The following is a 16,688-nucleotide window of genomic DNA, read 5'->3' on the forward strand; positions in this document are numbered from 1 at the left end:
ACACGTAATCTGGCATCAGCGGTTCCCCAAAAATACAGATCTGACAGCAGTTCTCCCAAAATAGGTACCCCCAGTATAGCTAGCCAGGTCTATAGGTGTCCCCAGTATAAGTAGCCATGTGTATAGTTGTCCACAGAATAGGTGGCCAGATGTAGAGATGTCACCAGAATAGGTAGCCAGGTGTATAGATGTCCTTAGAATAGGTGGTCAGGTGTATAGATATTCCCAGAATAGGTGGCCAAGTGTATAGATGTCCCCAGAATAGGTAGCCAGGTCTATAGGTGTCCCCAGTATAGCCAGGTGTCCCCAGTATATGTAACCAGGTGTTCAGGTGTCCCCAGTATAGCCAGGTGTATAGGTGCCCCCAGTATAGCCAGGTGTATAGGTGTCCCCAGTATAGCCAGGTGTATAGGTGTCCCCAGTATATGTAGCCAGGTTTATATGTGCCCAGTATATGAAGGCAGGGGTATAGTGGCCCCAGTATATGTAGCCAGGTGTATAGTGGCCCCAGTATATGTAGCCAGGTGGATATGTGCCCAGTATATGTAGCCAGGTGTATAGTGGCTCCAGTATATGTAGCCAGGTGTATAGTGGCCCCAGTATATGTAGCCAGGTGTATATGTCCCCAGTATATGTAGTCAGGTGTATAGGTGTCCCCAGTATATGTAGCCAGGTGTATAGTGGCCCCAGTATATGTAGCCAGGTGTATAGTGGCCCCAGTATATGTAGCCAGGTGTATAGTGGCCCCAATATATGTAGCTAGGTGTATAGTGGCCCCAATATATGTAGCCAGGTGTATAGTGGCCCCAGTATATGTAGCTAGGTGTATAGTGGCCCCAGTATATGTAGCCAGGTGTATATGTCCCCAGTATATGTAGTCAGGTGTATCGGTGTCCCCAGTATATGTAGCCAGGTGTATAGTGGCCCCAATATATGTAGCCAGGTGTATAGTGGCCCCAGTATATGTAGCCAGGTGTATAGTGCCCCCAGTATATGTAGCCAGGTGTATAGTGGCCCCAGTATATGTAGCCAGGTGAATAGGTGCCCCCCCCCCCCCCCCAGCTGGAGGGGAGCAGCACAGCAGAGAGGAGCATTGTGCGCAGCGTGGGGAAGGGCGGACGTTTCCCCCCCTCTCCCCCACCTTGGGGCTCCTCTCCGTGGCTCTCCCCTCCATAAAGAATGCGGCGGCGGTGGCTGGTGGCGGTGACTGGCAGCTGCATCAGTGGGCGGGACTTACCTCCTCCAGCGTTCCGGCAAGTGGACGCTGTTCGTGCAGCTACTCTGGTCTAGTGAAGACCAGAGTAGCTGCACGAACAGCGTCAACCCGGAACGCTGGAGGAGGTAAGTCCCGCCCACTGATGCCGCTGCCAGTCACCGCCGCCAGCCACCGCCGCCGCATTCTTTATGGAGGGGAGAGCCACGGAGAGGAGCCCCAAGGTGAGGGAGGGGGGGGAAACGTCCGCCCTTCCCCACGCTGCGCACAATGCTCCTCTCTGCTGTGCTGCTCCCCTCCAGGGTGCTAGGGGGGACGGCGTCCACTGTCCAAAAAAAGTGGGTGAACGCCGTCCCCCCGCGTTCACGCAGGACTCGACCCCTGGCTAACTCCCTACTTGATCAGTTCCAATCTGGCTTTCGCTCTAACCACTCCACGGAAACAACCCTTACCAAAGTGGCCAATGACCTTCTTACAGCCAAATCCAAAGGTCAATTTTCCATACTCATCCTTCTTGACCTGTCATCAGCATTTGATACTGTCGACCACAACTTACTCCTACAAATACTTTCAAATGTAGGAATAAAGGGCCTTGCTCTCACATGGTTATCTTCCTACCTCTCTGGAAGGTCCTTCACAGTCTCCTACTCAGATCGGATCTTTTCTCCTCATGCTTTGTCTGTCGGGGTTCCCCAAGGCTCTGTCCTTGGTCCCCTCCTCTTTTCCATCTACATGCACGGTCTTGGTGATTTAATCAACTCATTTGGGTTTCAATACCACCTCTATGCAGACGATACACAACTGTACCTCTCTGCCCCAGACCTTAACTCCCTCCTTAAACGTGTTCCTGACTGCTTGTCTGCTATATCCTCCTTCATGTCCTCTCGCTTCCTAAAACTTAATATGTGTAAAACAGAACTAATAATTTTTCCACCGTCTCTGTCCACCTCCCTGCCTGAAGTAACAATAAATGTTAATAACACTCTCATAACTTCAGTTCCCAAAGCTCGGTGCTTGGGGGTGATATTCGACTCATCTCTCTCTTTTATTCCTTATGTTCACTCCATAACCAGCTCCTGCCATCTCCAACTCAAAAACATATCTCGCATCTGTCCTTTTCTCACTCAAGACACAACTAAAATGTTAATACATGCTCTTATAATTTCTCGTCTGGACTACTGCAACATACTACTCTGTGGACTACCTTCTAACAGACTGGACCCGCTCCAGTCGGTACTGAACTCAGCTACTCGTCTCATTCATAGTTCTTCTCGATCTTCCTCTGCCGACCCTTTTTGTCAAGCTCTTCACTGGCTGCAAATTAACCAGAGGATTCAGTTCAAACTCCTAACCCTAACCTACAAAGCTCTCCACAATCTCTCTCCCCGGTACATATCCGCACTAATTTCCAGATACAAACCCTATCGCAATCTCAGATCGGCACATGATCTTCTGTTGTCCTCCTCTAGAATTGAACTGCTCACATTCACGTTTACAAGACTTCGCACGCGCTGCACCCTTCCTCTGGAATGCCCTCCCACAACACATCTGTCAGTCGCCAACCTTTGTTACCTTTAAACGCTCTCTAAAAACACACTTGTTCCGACAAGCATATGCGCTACCTTAGGCCACTTTCCTTTGTCCTAAGACCAAATTGCACTCCTACTAGGTATCCTAAAACACACAGCCTCTATATATTTGCTGCATACTACCCCTCGTCCTGTCCCCCCCCCCTCCCCCCACCCCCCATTCCCTTTAGATTGTAAGCTCGCAAGGGCAGGGCTCTCTCCCCCTTTTGTGTCTTGGTAACCATTATACATTTTATTCATCATGTTAATTTTATCAGTGTCATTACCAATTCTATATTTTGTATTTTGTATCATTCTTTGTATTTTGTCACTAATTATGTATCTTGTATTATTGTGAACACCATTGTCTGTATTATTATGTACCCCATGTTTGTTTCTTACTTTGTACAGCGCCATGGAATATGTTGGCGCTTTATAAATCAATAATAATAAATAATAATAACAATAATAATATATTACAGAGACAGGGCAACTAGAAAAGGCTGCATCAATCCAGACCACATTAGAACAGGTATAGGAACTTATAGGATAGAAGAAATAAGGCTGAGAATTTTGTTACAGAGTCTCTTTAAGGAGCCAGTCACCGATGGTACTGAAGGGGTTAAGCATTTTCACCAATATTGTTTTGTGGTGAAAATGAAGTTTTTGCATATCAAAAAGGATGCCATTTTTACCATACAAAATTTATGAGCAAAAAGGCAGGTTGTCATAAGTAAACTGTGACCTCCCCATTTTGCATCAGTTATTCATTTTCTTACATGTGTGATAAGACAGCAATGGTCCTGAGTCTTCACTGTTATCAGGGCAATGGCTCCAGACACTATTCAGCTCCTTAAAGCGGACTTGAACTCAGAACTTCCTCTCTGCTCTAAAAGATACACAACAGCATAATAACCTTTAAAGAAAAACGCATACGAATCCTGCAATAAATCTGCAGTGTGTCTACTTCCTGCTTTCATGTTAGCTGTTCTGCCATGGCACGGGAGATTTCTGAGCTAACACAGCTGAGAGATCAAATTAGACTGGCTAAACTCTCTAAATACATACAGGGTGCATTTCTCTCTGTTTTCCTTCTGTCCTGTGCAAGAGGACGTGCAAGAGTTCTGGTCCACTTTAAGATGTAAGCCTTCAGCGGTAATCAAATCAGTGACCTGCCATCCTGATGGAGTAAAAAGCTATATGGCCTGTAAGCCCTGGTATCATCACGGACCAAAGGCCAAATAAGCTGATTGGTGCCATTGACCACAGCTTGGAGGGAGCATTGCAATTCTATTCATCATAGAGGTTTTGTTAAGGGAGCTCAAAATGATATTTTTAATGGTTGGTGAGGAAGCAGAATCGCTATAATCATACTAGCGACCATTCACAGGGAGGGACTATTAAGCATGGAGTACCAAAGCATACGTCCTTTAATTTTCCAGCCTGCTTGTTTCCAGGATCTTTGAGATTCAGGATTTCTTTTGTACAAGCAGGCAGCCAAGGTCAAAATAAAGGTCAATGGTCAAAATAGAGCTTCATTTGTATCCATTGCAGCCATTTTACCATAGAAGTGTTAAATGGGAGTTCTGCACTTTTAACCAGTCAATACCATATACTGTAGTGTATTGACTATATAGTAAAATAGATGGGACAATATACAGAACAAAATAGTGAACTATGAATATGATACTACATACAGAGGGAAGTACAGCGGCAGGGATCGTGCTTGTCCAAATAATGCTCCAGTGTGTCCCATCCACCTCCAACTCTGACCATCACATGGTTACGCAGAATCTGTAAGACAGAAACTTACTTATTATGTAATAAACACATATACATTAAAAAAGTGGACAGACAAATGTCTGCCTTTTAGGATGTGAAGTCTCATCTGAATGTGTTGCCAATCAGATATTACAGCAACTCCACTAAGTTAATAAGATAGGCCTATTAATGGGATTGTAATTCAAGTTAGCCATGTGCTTGCAGTAAAGAATGGTTGGATTAGGATACCTCTATGTTTGTCACAATATCCCATCAGGAACTGGTTGGCCTGTGCCTGGAGCACCACAGGAGGTGAAGGTCATGCTTCAATGCTTTGGGTCTGAGCTCTCTGTCTACCATGTCCAATTTAAACCACAGGAGGATGAAACTCAGCAAGCTGGGTCTATTTTGCCACTGCTGGTCTATATCCCCTCTCCCACTTTCCCTACAGGTACAGGTGTGATTGGTCAACAGCAGGGAGATGGGTGTGACAAGACTGGGTGAAGAGGTCCCACCCCCCAAAGTTTGAATGAAAGCGCTTTAAGGAGGAGCGGAGCAGTGAGTGAGAAGGTAAACAGTGGAAGAGATACTGCCCTCTGCTACTTCCCTCTGTAGCTGCCACTAGGAACCTCTGACCTACTAGCACCACTAGGAAAATGTAAGAAGCAGCATCCACCGCTGATTAGCACCCATTGCAACTTGGCACCCAGTACTACTTAGCCTTATGTTAGATTAGAATTGACTAAATCACTAGGATCACTTTAACACAATTACATTATATCTATACATTACAGCAGGGAAAATAAGCAATGAACAAGTCAACATTTTTCACAGTTATTATTTTTCTAATAGAGCTATTTTATATGAAATTTACACCAGATGTCAGCTCTCAAGCAATCCACACAAACAAAGAAATCAAAAAAGATAACTTCATAAATTAAGCTCTGATGAATACATCTGCATTCAATTCAGCCAGGAAGTTTACTACATATGACAACTTCTTCGAGATGCTTAGTGAAACGTGCGCACCACAGATGTGTCTTTTCAGATGTAAATCCCCACTACGTGAGTGCCCAACAGAGATGGTCAAGCATAATGTAAGCATCTGTATTATGTGTATATACTTTTAATGCTATGTTCATTACACTTATTTGTATTGTATTTTCTTTGAGGAGAAAGGTGAGAGAATGTACATATTGCTCATGTGAACACATCAAAAACAATAACAATATCATTTTACCATGTTATCAGAAAATCAGAGCAGGTCTCAGGAGCAAACCCAGGATTTTCAAAGGGGGGATTCCTGAAAGGTCTGCCTCAGCCACGCACAATACAGTATAATAATATGGTACAATATCATACTGGGTACAAACAGTGCAATTTCCCGTCCAACTGACAGGATCTGACAGTTATTTCAAAATGTCCAATCTGCTCCCGATGGACAACGGGATAGATCAGGAGCAGTTTGGATACAGATAATTATGAGGACAGCCGACATTAGTAATGAAGGGGAATGTGAAGCATTCACACAGCAGGGCACAGGGTTGTGCTCATACATGACTCTGTTAAGTTCCCCCCGAGCTGCTCCATGCTCTGTACACACACTGCTGCTCCATCCAAAGTCAACTGTAGCAAGGAAAGAGAGGGGGCAGTGCTGTGAGCTGCAGGATGCCTGCAGATATTCTGGTGTCTCAACTTGTGCCTGTCCCCAGACACAGCAACGGCCCTGGTCTTACCTCTACAGAGGTAAGTACCAACATTGGACACAACACATAGGCAAACACGGGGAGGGGGGGAGTCTGGGCAGCTGTAAACCCAACCCACACACACTCATTTAGTCAGCCAACCTGCCACAAAATCAACTGCACTTATGTCATAATTTCCAAATGCTTGTCTGTGCTCTGTAGATTGTTATTCTTCCCTGTCTGATGTGACTGTGTACTGATCTATTTAGTATGCACCTGTCTTCTACTTGAGCTATGTAATTGTGCCAAACCCAATTCCGGGCATGACCATGTCATGCTTGGCGAAATAAAGTATTCTGTATTCTGTAATTAAGCAAAAATATATTTTCTTCTTTGTTTTCATCTCTCTTGCTTCTTCTATTTATATGGCTTATTTGGTTACAAAGTTAGTTTGGTTGAAATAAGGCATCCATCAAGTTCAACCAGGAAGAAATAAATAAATTAGGTACAATTTTGTCCTGCTCCTTTCCATGTCACAATTGATCCAGGGGAAGGCAACATAAACCCTACAACCTTTAACCACTTGCTGACCGCGCACTCATACCGCACGTCGGCAAAGTGGCAGCTGCAGGACCAGCGACGCAGATCTGCGTCGCCGGCTGCAGGCTAATTAATCAGGAAACAGCCGCTCGCGCAAGCGGCTGCTTCCTGTCATTTCACGGCGGGGGGCTCCGTGAATAGCCTGCGGGCCGCCGATCGCGGCTCGCAGGCTAAATGTAAACTCAAGCGGAAATAATCCGCTTTGTTAAAATTTTTACAACGCTGCTACAGTAGTAGCGTTGTAGTAGATCAGCGATCTCCGGCCAATCAGCGGTCACATGACAGCGGGGAGCCTGTTAGAGGCTGCACAGGACAGATCCGTTCCTGTGCAGCCTCCGATCTCTCGGGGAAGGGAGGGAGGAGAGGGAGAGGGGGAATCCTGTGGTGGAGGGGGCTTTGAGGTGCCCCCGCCACCCACAGCATGCAGGAGCGATCAGACCCCCCCAGCACATCATCCCCCTAGTGGGGAAAAAAGGGGGGTGGTCTGGTCGCTCTGCCTGTCATTTGATCTGTGCTGGGGGCTGTAGAGCCCACCCAGCACAGATCTGAAAAAACAGCGCTGGTCCTTAACGGGGGGGGGGGGGGGGGGAGAGTAAAGGCTAGGTCCTCAAGTGGTTAAAGGGAAAAGATTCCTTCCGACTCCAGGCTCCAGCAGAAACTCTGCTTGGAATTATCAAGTAATTATAGCCATGGATGTCCTTCAATGCAAGGAGAGCATCTTGGCCTCCTTTAACTGCATCCTATGGTGAAATATTGCACATTTTAACTTCTCTTACTGTGAAAAAAATCCCAAACCTTCCTAAATAGATGTCAAACTTCCTTTGAATGCAGATATAGAATTTACCATAAATACATCCTATTGTAAAATATTCTACATTGTAATCACTTACTGTAAAAAAAAACCCTTCCTAAATAGATGGCAAAACCTTTTTTCCTCCATACTCAGATCCAGGCCCCCAGGTCCTTTGTTCAAGGCTAGAGACAAAAAGCTTATCTGCAAAGTTTATGGTTTGCTCTCAGATTTTTTTTACATGTTAATCAGGCTGCCCCTTAGCTGTCTTTTTCCAAGCTAAATAAACCCAGTTTGCCCAACATTTCTTGGTAAGTGAGGCCTTCCATCCAGGGCCGGGCCGAGGCAGAGGCGAGAGAGGCTCCAGCCTCATGGCACAGTGTAGGAGGGGGCGCAAAACGTACTCAGCTACCATTCCCCTATTGTGTTTGAAGCAGAGAGAAATAAGATAAGGCGAAACATGGCAGTGACTGCAAGACAGATGACTAGAGATTACGGTATTGGGAGGATTGGGGGCCCTGGGGCGCCTCTTAGTCTAATAGCAATGAGTGTGTGATGGCTAGATATGGCCCGAGTGGTTTGCCGGCGAACGGTTCCCGGCGAACTTCGGTGGTTCGCGATCACCAGCTAACGCGAAGTTTTTCGGAAGTTCGGTTCGCCCCCATAGTGCATCATCAGGATCAACTTTGACCCTCTACATTACAGTCAGCAGGCACATTGTAGCCAATCAGGCTACACTACCTCCTGGAGCCCCCCCCCCCCCCCCCCCATATAAAAGGCAGGCAACGTCAGGCTTTGGACTCACTCATGTGCCTGCATTAATTAGAGAAGGGAAAGCTGCTGTAGACTCTCATAGGGAAAGATTAGTTAGGCTCTTGTAGGCTTGTTAACTTGCTCCTTGCTGATTCTTATTGCTAAAAAAGCACCCCTCAACAGCTCTTTTGAGAGCTAATCTTGTTCTTGTGATCTATGTTTTTTTTGGTGTGTGTCCCACTGACACTTGTGTTGCATAGACAGCCTTGGTAATTCCTACTGTGTGTGCCACTGCCAGGCCCAGCACATTCAGTGACTACCTGTGTGTGTGACAGGTGCACACTGTAATACCCATCACTGCATATACCTACTTGTTGTTCACTGTGCACCTACCTACCTACCTACCTACCTACATGAGCGCACGCAGTGTCACTGCACCTGTCCAGTACCTGTCTGTGTGTGACAGGTGCACATTGTAATACCCATCACTGCATATACCTACCTACCTGTTGTTCACTGTGCACCCACCTACCTAAGTGAGCGCACGCAGTGTCACTGTGCCTGTCCGGGACCTGTCTGTGTTTGACAGGTGCACATTGTAATACCCATCACTGCATATACCTACCTGTTGTGTTCAGTGCACCCACCTACCTATGTGAGTGCACGCAGTGTGATATACCACTCCGTGCATACCTGTTAACTGCACCTGTGTGACTGCACATTGTATTAGTCAAGTCAGTGCATACCTTTCACTTCATCCCCCCCAATATGGGCAAAACAAAAGGCAGAGGCAGGCCACCTGGCAGGTATGTTTGAGGTTGCGCTGTCGTCATTTCGTGTGGCCCTCGACCAAAGTACAGTGTTCAGAAGAAGGCACGTGCCATCAACCCTCAATATTGTCAGAACGTAGTTGATTATTTAACACAGAACACCTCATCTTTCTCAGCTTCCGCACAAAAGCGTGACATATCTTCCTCCTCCTGCTCTGATTCTGGCACCCAACTTCCCCAGGAAGTGCAAGGGAATTAAACCAGGTTGGGGCTGCAAACAGTATACCGAGTGGGCGGCTTGAGCCACATGAACTGTGAGATCACAGTGGTATACTCAGTACACATAATACCCTCAGCTGTCAACTGTGCCACTGGGAGGACATAGCCATAGTGGTAAGAGCACGTTCTGCTCAAAATAGAAAATTCCAGCTTAGAGTGTGCAGTCTGTGTACTGGTGGAGTCTGGCCAGGGTAAGCCAAACACCTTATGTAGATGGGATGAAGGAGAGCGCCAGAACCCTTTTTGTACTGTTGTATCTTTTGTTGGACACTCTTTGGGAAAGAGAATGCAGATCAGGTGCTGGGAGCAATGACATCCAGCTCCAGGGGAGTAATAACTTTGTGTTCCACCAGAATCCCTGAATCTATATAAAAAGCTTTCTGATGGGCAGCTGAATGTCAACATTTTCATTATAATAGTCATTTAAAATGAAATTCTTAGCTTAGTTACACACTGGGGTGTTGCACTGCAGAGCCTGGGAAAAACAGGAACAGAGGGAAATAGTCGCACTGTGTGTCCCATGGGGAATGGGATGAATACAGTACATAAAAGGGTTGCATGAATTAGAGGTGCTATGAAAAAAGAGCGCAGGACACAGCCAAATTTCTTATTTTACAATAATAAGTACAAAAAATTGGTTTACAAATACATTTAGTTTTAAATTATCACTTTGTGTAAAATTCATTTTTAACGATTTGTATTATACCAGAGACACATAGTTTATGTTTAATCGTGTTTCTGTCTGACATTTAGCAGAAACTATCAATAACATGTTACTGTAAAAATACATATTAAGTATAAATTAAACTGTAAAAAACATTAGTTGTAATCTCAATCATATATTTTCGTTTCTGAAAAACTTGAGTCCAATATAATACCTTTCCATAAATCAAACGGTATTTTAGTGTTACTAATTTAGGTGATTGAAAAAAATACAGTTAAAGTTTGCTTTATTACTATTAAACCCAACCCTACTCTCACACGGAACTCTACCTATCCCTAACCCTTAGACCCCCCCGGTGGTGCCTAAACCTAAGACTCCCCTGGTGGTGCCAAAACCTAATATCCCCCCTCCCCCCCGGTGGTGTCTAACCCTAACCACCTCCCTGTTGGTGCCTAACCCTAAGACCCCTAGTGGTGCCTAACCCTAAGACTCCCCTGGTGGTGCCTTACCCTAAGGCCCCCTGGTGGAGCCCAAACATAAGACTCCTCTGGTGGTGCCTAAATTTAAGAACCCCCCTAACCCTAACCACCCCCTGTTGGTGCCTAACCCTAAGACTCCCCTAGTGGTGCCTAACCCTATGACCCCCCTGGTGGTGCCTAACCTTAAGACCCCGAAATTAAAAAATCTCAAAAAGAATGTAATAATTATAACAAATTAAAATTACATGTCAAAACGATAATTAACTTAATTATAGTTCTAAAAAGGACTCCTGAAATTAAAAATCTCAAAAAGATTTCAAATGAAATAAATCATAAAAATGATAAAAAATATCAAAATATTGAAAAGTTAAAATGATAATTAAAGAAAAAATTATAATTGTGAAAACGAATTTTATAACGATATTTTCTGTTTTAGCATTGTAAAACTATAAGTAACAATAGGCGCAAAACAGTTTAACGGAGTTTAACAGGAGCCTGATTCGCCCAATAGCCGATATTTAACATTGGAGTCAATGGCGGCACCTGATTTATCCACTTCTCATATGCACCTGATTTCCCTGCTTCAACATAAAAGTAAGCTTATACCACAACTGTAAACACATGTTGTCTGGTAACAGTTTCCCTGTGTCATTCCGATGAAATCCCCCAAACTGCACTGTTAACACACAGATGTGAACATACCGTTCCAATAAAATCACATTTACGATGTGATCAACATATTGCAATGTAACCTGTCATTAGATTAAGAACCATCAATAGCTTGATGCCGGTGAGTGAGCACCTGAGCTGCCCGCTATTTACTCCCATCCACACAAGCAGAGCCACACGCAGCTTCTCGGTTCCAGCCATGGTCTTCCAGGAATCCTGCTCAGCTGCACAAGTTTCCACTGCCGCAGCCCTCTGAGGACCCAGCTCCACCGCACCAGACTGCCAAAGGGTGAGTGCCCGCTACCCATCCACATAAGCAGAGCCACATGCAGCTCTCGATTCCAAGTCAGAGGATTGCTGGCGCTCAACAAAGTGGCGTGCATGTGGCCTGCTCTCGCTCTGGTCTCTGGCCCTCTCCCACACAGAATTGCACAGACCACTGCAGCATCACACTAGCACTGCCACTGCCAGGGAGACTGGGAACTCCTCACACTACATGCTGACTGCTGCCCAGAGGAGCCAGGCCATCCCTCTTCCCCGAATGGAGATACCAGGCCACCACTGCATTGCAGCCCTCCCTACTAGAGATGGCTCGAACCTCCGATTTTAGGTTCGCGAACCTCGAACGCGAGCTTCCACAAAAAGTTCAGTTCGCGTGAACTTTCGCGAACCGCAATAGACTTCAATGGGGAGGCAAACTTTGAAAACTAGAAAAATTTATGCTGGCCACAAAAGTGATGGAAAACATGTTTCAAGGGGTCTAACATCTGAGTTTTTGCATGGAGTGCGATAGACGCCAAAAGTTCGGGGGAAAAATCTGGATTTGACGCACAGCAGCGTTTTAAGGGCAGAAATCACATTGCATGCTAAATTGGAGGCCTTTAAAACATCTTGCATGTGTATAAATCAATCAGGTAGTGTAATAAGTGCTTCACACTGACAGACCAAACTCACTGTGTAACGCACAGCAAACAGCTGTTTGTGTAGTGACTGCCGTGCTGGACTGGTGCGCACCATGGCCAGAGTGCAGGTGATGGCGGTTTTCAAGCCCATATGGTCGCCGGGCTGTGGTAGCTCAATGACAGAACAGTGACTGTCCAGCTGATCAAATTTGGTCTGTCCACAATGAAGCAACGACCTTATTATCTCCCCCGACACACTCATATAGCCGTCGGCCATTGCTTCATTGTGATACGCAAGCCCCTTCACTGCGGCAAGGTAAAGATCACGAAGGGGAATTGACACATGTACATGCCTTTTGTTTTGTTGTTGCAGCTGCAGTGCAGCCAGAAAAATTAGGCAGGCATGTACATGCACCAGAAAAAGTAGTATAGCGGCCGCTGCTAGCAGTGGCCTTAAAATTTCAGGAATCCACCTGGAGTCCTGGACCCTGTTGGTGGTGGCGGAGAAGGCAGTCAATCGGCCTGCAGGCAGAGATGGGGGCGACTTAGTCTTGGGGCAGGCAGCCAGTCATACGGCGTGCAGGCAGAGATGCTGTGTGTGGGGACTGACTTAGTCTTCGGGCGGGCAGTAGCCCTCCGGGATCCATGCCTAATTCATTTCGATAACGGTGAGGTACTGAACACTTTTGTGACCTAGGCGACTTCTCTTCTCAGTGACAATGCCTCCAGCTGCACTGAAGGTCCTTTCTAACAGGACGCTTGAGGCAGGGCAAGACAGAAGTTGGATGACAAATTGGGACAGCTCTGGCCACAGGTCAAGCCTGCACACCCAGTAGTCCAGGGGTTCATCGCTGCTCACATTGTCTACATCCACACTTAAGGCTAGGTAGTCGGCTACCTGCCGGTCGAGGCATTGGTGGAGGGTGGACCCGGAAGGGCTAAGGTGAGACGCTGGACTAAAGAATGTCTGCATGTCTGACATCACCATGAGATCGCTAGAGCGTCCTGTCCTTGCCTGCGTGGACATGGGAGAAGGATTACTGGCAGTGGTACCTTTATTCCATTGTGCTGTGACATCACCCTTAAACGCACTGTAAAGCATAGTTGCCAGCTTCTTCTGCAAGTGCTGCATCCTTTCTGCCTTCTGGTGATTTGGAAACGTCTCTGCCACTTTGTGCTTATACCGAGGGTCTAGTAGCGTAGCCACCCAGTACAGCTCATTCCCCTTGAGTTTTTTTATACGGGGTCCCTCAACAGGCTGGACAGCATGAAAGCCGCAATCTGCACAAATTTAGATGCAGACGTACTATCCATCTCCTCTTGCTCTTCCTCAGTGATGTCAGGTAAGTTTTCCTCCTCCCCCCAGCCCCGAACAATACCATGGGAAAGTTGAGCAGCACAAGCCCCCTGTGACACCCGATGCCGTTGTTCTTCCACCTCCTTCTCCAAAAAAACCCCCACCTTTCTCATCATCTGACTCCTCTTCCCCACACGACTCTTCCTCCTCCTCCTCCCCCCTCTTTGCTGTTGCAGGTGTTGAGGAATCATCTGCTTCTGCTGAGAATTGATCCCACAAATCCTGTTCACGCTCCTCCACAGCTTGATCCACCACTCTACGCACGGCACGCTCCAGGAAGAAAGCATTTGAGATCAAGTCACTGATGGTGCCTTCACTGCGACTCACCAGGTTTGTCATGAGCATGAGCCTGCAGGCATTTCGCATAAGTGTTCACTACTGTGTTAAATAGTCAACCACGTCCTGACAATCTTGGGAGTTGATGGGACGTGCCTTCTTCAGAGCACTATACTTTGGGCCAGGGCCACACGAAATCACGTCAGCACGACCTCGAACAGACCTGCCAAGTGGATTGCCTCTGATTCTGCCTCTGCCTGTTGTTTTGTCCATATCGGGGGGGTGAAGTGAAAGGTATGCACTGATTTGACTAATACAATGTGCAGTCACACAGGTGCAGTGAAAGGTATGCAGTGACTGGTTTTACAATACAATGTGCTGCACAGCTGCTGTCACACAGGTACAGTTAAAAGGTATGCACGGACTGGTATATTACACAGCGTGCGGTCACACAGGTACTGTGAACAATTATGCAATGACTAGTATTACAAATGTGCAGCTGTCACACACACAGGTACTGTGAACAGGTGCAATGACTGGTGTATAATATAACACTGCGTGCACTCACGTAGGTAGGTGCGCTGAACAGGTAGGTATGTAGTGATTGGTATTACAAATGTGCAGCTGTCACACACACAGGTACCGTGAACAGGTGCAGTGACTGGTGGTATGTAACACTGCGTGCGCTCACGTAGGTAGATGCACTGAACAGGTAGGTATGCAGTGATTGGTATTACAAATCAGCAGCTGTCACACACACAGGTACCGTGAACAGGTGCAGTGACTGCTGGTATATAACACTGCGTGCGCTCACGTAGGTAGGTGCACTGAACAGGTAGGTATGCAGTGATTGGTATTACAAATGTGCAGCTGTCACACACACAGGTACCTTGAACAGGTGCAGTGACTGACTTGTATATAATATAACACTGCTTGCGGTCACGTAGGTAGGTGCACTACTGAACAGGTATGCAGGGATTGGTATTACAAATGTGCAGCTGTCACACACACAGGTAGTCACTGAATGTACTGGGCCTGGCAGTGGCACAGTAGGAATTACCAAGGGGTCAAGGTCCAGCAGCTGCGACTAACTGACAGGGCTGTATATGCAACACAAGTGTCTGTGGGACACACACACACAAAATAGATCACGAGAACAACATAAGCTCTCAAAAGAGCTGTTGAGGATGAGGAGTGCTTTTTAGCAATAAGTATCAGCAAGGAGCAAGCTAACAAGCCTAACATAAGAGCCTAACTCAGCTTTCCCTATGGCAGCAGGTTCTCTCCCTTCTCTAATTACTGCAGCCACATGAGTGAGGGAAAAGGCTATCGCTGCCTGCGTTTTATAAGGGGGGGGGGGCTCCAGGGGGGAGTGTAGCCTGATTGGCTACCCTGTGTCTGCTGTGATGTAGAGGGTCAAAGTTGACCCTAATGATGTAGTATAGGGGGCAAGTCGAACTTGCATATAGTTTGCGGTTCACCGCGAACACGAACCAACGAAGTTCGCGCAAATAAGTTTGCGGTCGAACCGTTCAGGCCATCTCTACTCCCTACATGGACCCACTGCTCTGCAGCATATAGGATGGTCAAGGGAGACAGGCTTCCCTCGCTCCATGAAATCTGGTTCCGCAACCACAGGGGGACTCACTTTCTCTATCTCGCTCTCTCTCTTTTTCCTCTTTTTTTCTCTCTTGGGTCATCTGTTTCAGTTATCACTGCACAGTGTTTTTGAGTGCCAAAGAGGGCTGCAGGTTACCCCCCTGGTCCTCCTCCTAGGTCCATTTTCTTCCATGTAACTTCTATTTAGGCCTTTGCTTGTAAAATGTATTCTTTTTTTTTTTTGCTCTCTCTCTCTCTTCCCCAAGGACAGACCACAGGATCCAATTTAAGTATCACTGTGAAGTGTTTGAGTGCCATAGACGGCAGCGGATTACCCACCTGGTCATTCTTCTTGCTCCATCTCTTCATCTATGCCTATATCTACTGTATTTACTGGATGCTTATAATAGTGTGCCTACTGTACCACTGTAGTTACTGTGTTTACTGTACCATCACCAACCCTGTTGTGCCAAAACCAATTCCGGGTACAACCTCTGTTGTACTTGTCGAAATAAACCTATTCTGATTCTGAAAAAATGCATGCATACAGTGAGTACTTCTGAGCTGTCCTGCCTCAATTTGCCCCTCTATGAACAGTGTTTAAAATGTACTCTAAGAAAACTGTTTGTTTCAAGCAGTGGGTAGCTTGTATAAGTGGCTAGTACCAGCAAAGCTAATAGCAAGCATGCCTTCTACTGACTACCAATGAACCCAATGCACATCTGGCACAGAGAACAAATTATCTTGGAAGTTTAGAATATGTCATCAGCCAAGTCGCACTTTGAAATGACTTTCATTTTCAGGCACTGGGACAAAATTGTTAATGTAATATATTTTCAGATCTGTACTACTATTAATACTTTTTTTCTTTAACAATATTCTGAAATAACCTCATTCTGTGCCCTGCTAGACAAAAAAGGTGCTATTGAGACTTCTACACTGTCTAATACGTGTCAGTAGTCTCCGTAGAAATTAGGTGACAGACACAAATGAATGATCCAAAACATTTTCTCAATTCAATGTGATAAGAAGCTTGCAGGGTGCCTCTGGCTATGATGTCCACTGCTACATGCCAGGCGTCTCTGGCACTGTCACTACTAGCCGTTTCTGCACTGACCTGCTGGAACCAACACTCTCTGCCACTTCTCCCTATCTGAAGGATGGAGCCCCGGGAAAAGCACCTTCAAACCTCCCACTGGGGCTCCCCATTGGTCCCATTAGTGAACCAATGAGAATTATCCTCAGAACCTTAAGGGCCCTTTTACACTTAATCAGTTGCTCTCAGTTATAACTGAAAGAAAACTGATTTTCAAAGTAATGCCC

General features: G+C 46.1%; 1 protein-coding gene across 3 annotated transcripts in view; it reads right to left on the reverse strand.

The window, feature by feature from the left end:
* Window positions 1-16,688, reverse strand: part of GAS2L2 (growth arrest specific 2 like 2) — an 80,123-nt gene that overhangs the window by 12,789 nt on the left and 50,646 nt on the right. For all 3 annotated transcript variants that reach the window (XM_068265363.1, XM_068265361.1, XM_068265362.1), the window contains exon 5: window positions 4,479-4,575. In XM_068265363.1, coding sequence (XP_068121464.1) covers window positions 4,479-4,575 — 97 coding nt within the window. The remainder of the gene's footprint in view (window positions 1-4,478; window positions 4,576-16,688) is intronic.

Source organism: Hyperolius riggenbachi, chromosome 2 (genome assembly GCF_040937935.1).
Source record: "Hyperolius riggenbachi isolate aHypRig1 chromosome 2, aHypRig1.pri, whole genome shotgun sequence".
NCBI classification, from domain to species: Eukaryota; Metazoa; Chordata; class Amphibia; order Anura; family Hyperoliidae; genus Hyperolius; species Hyperolius riggenbachi.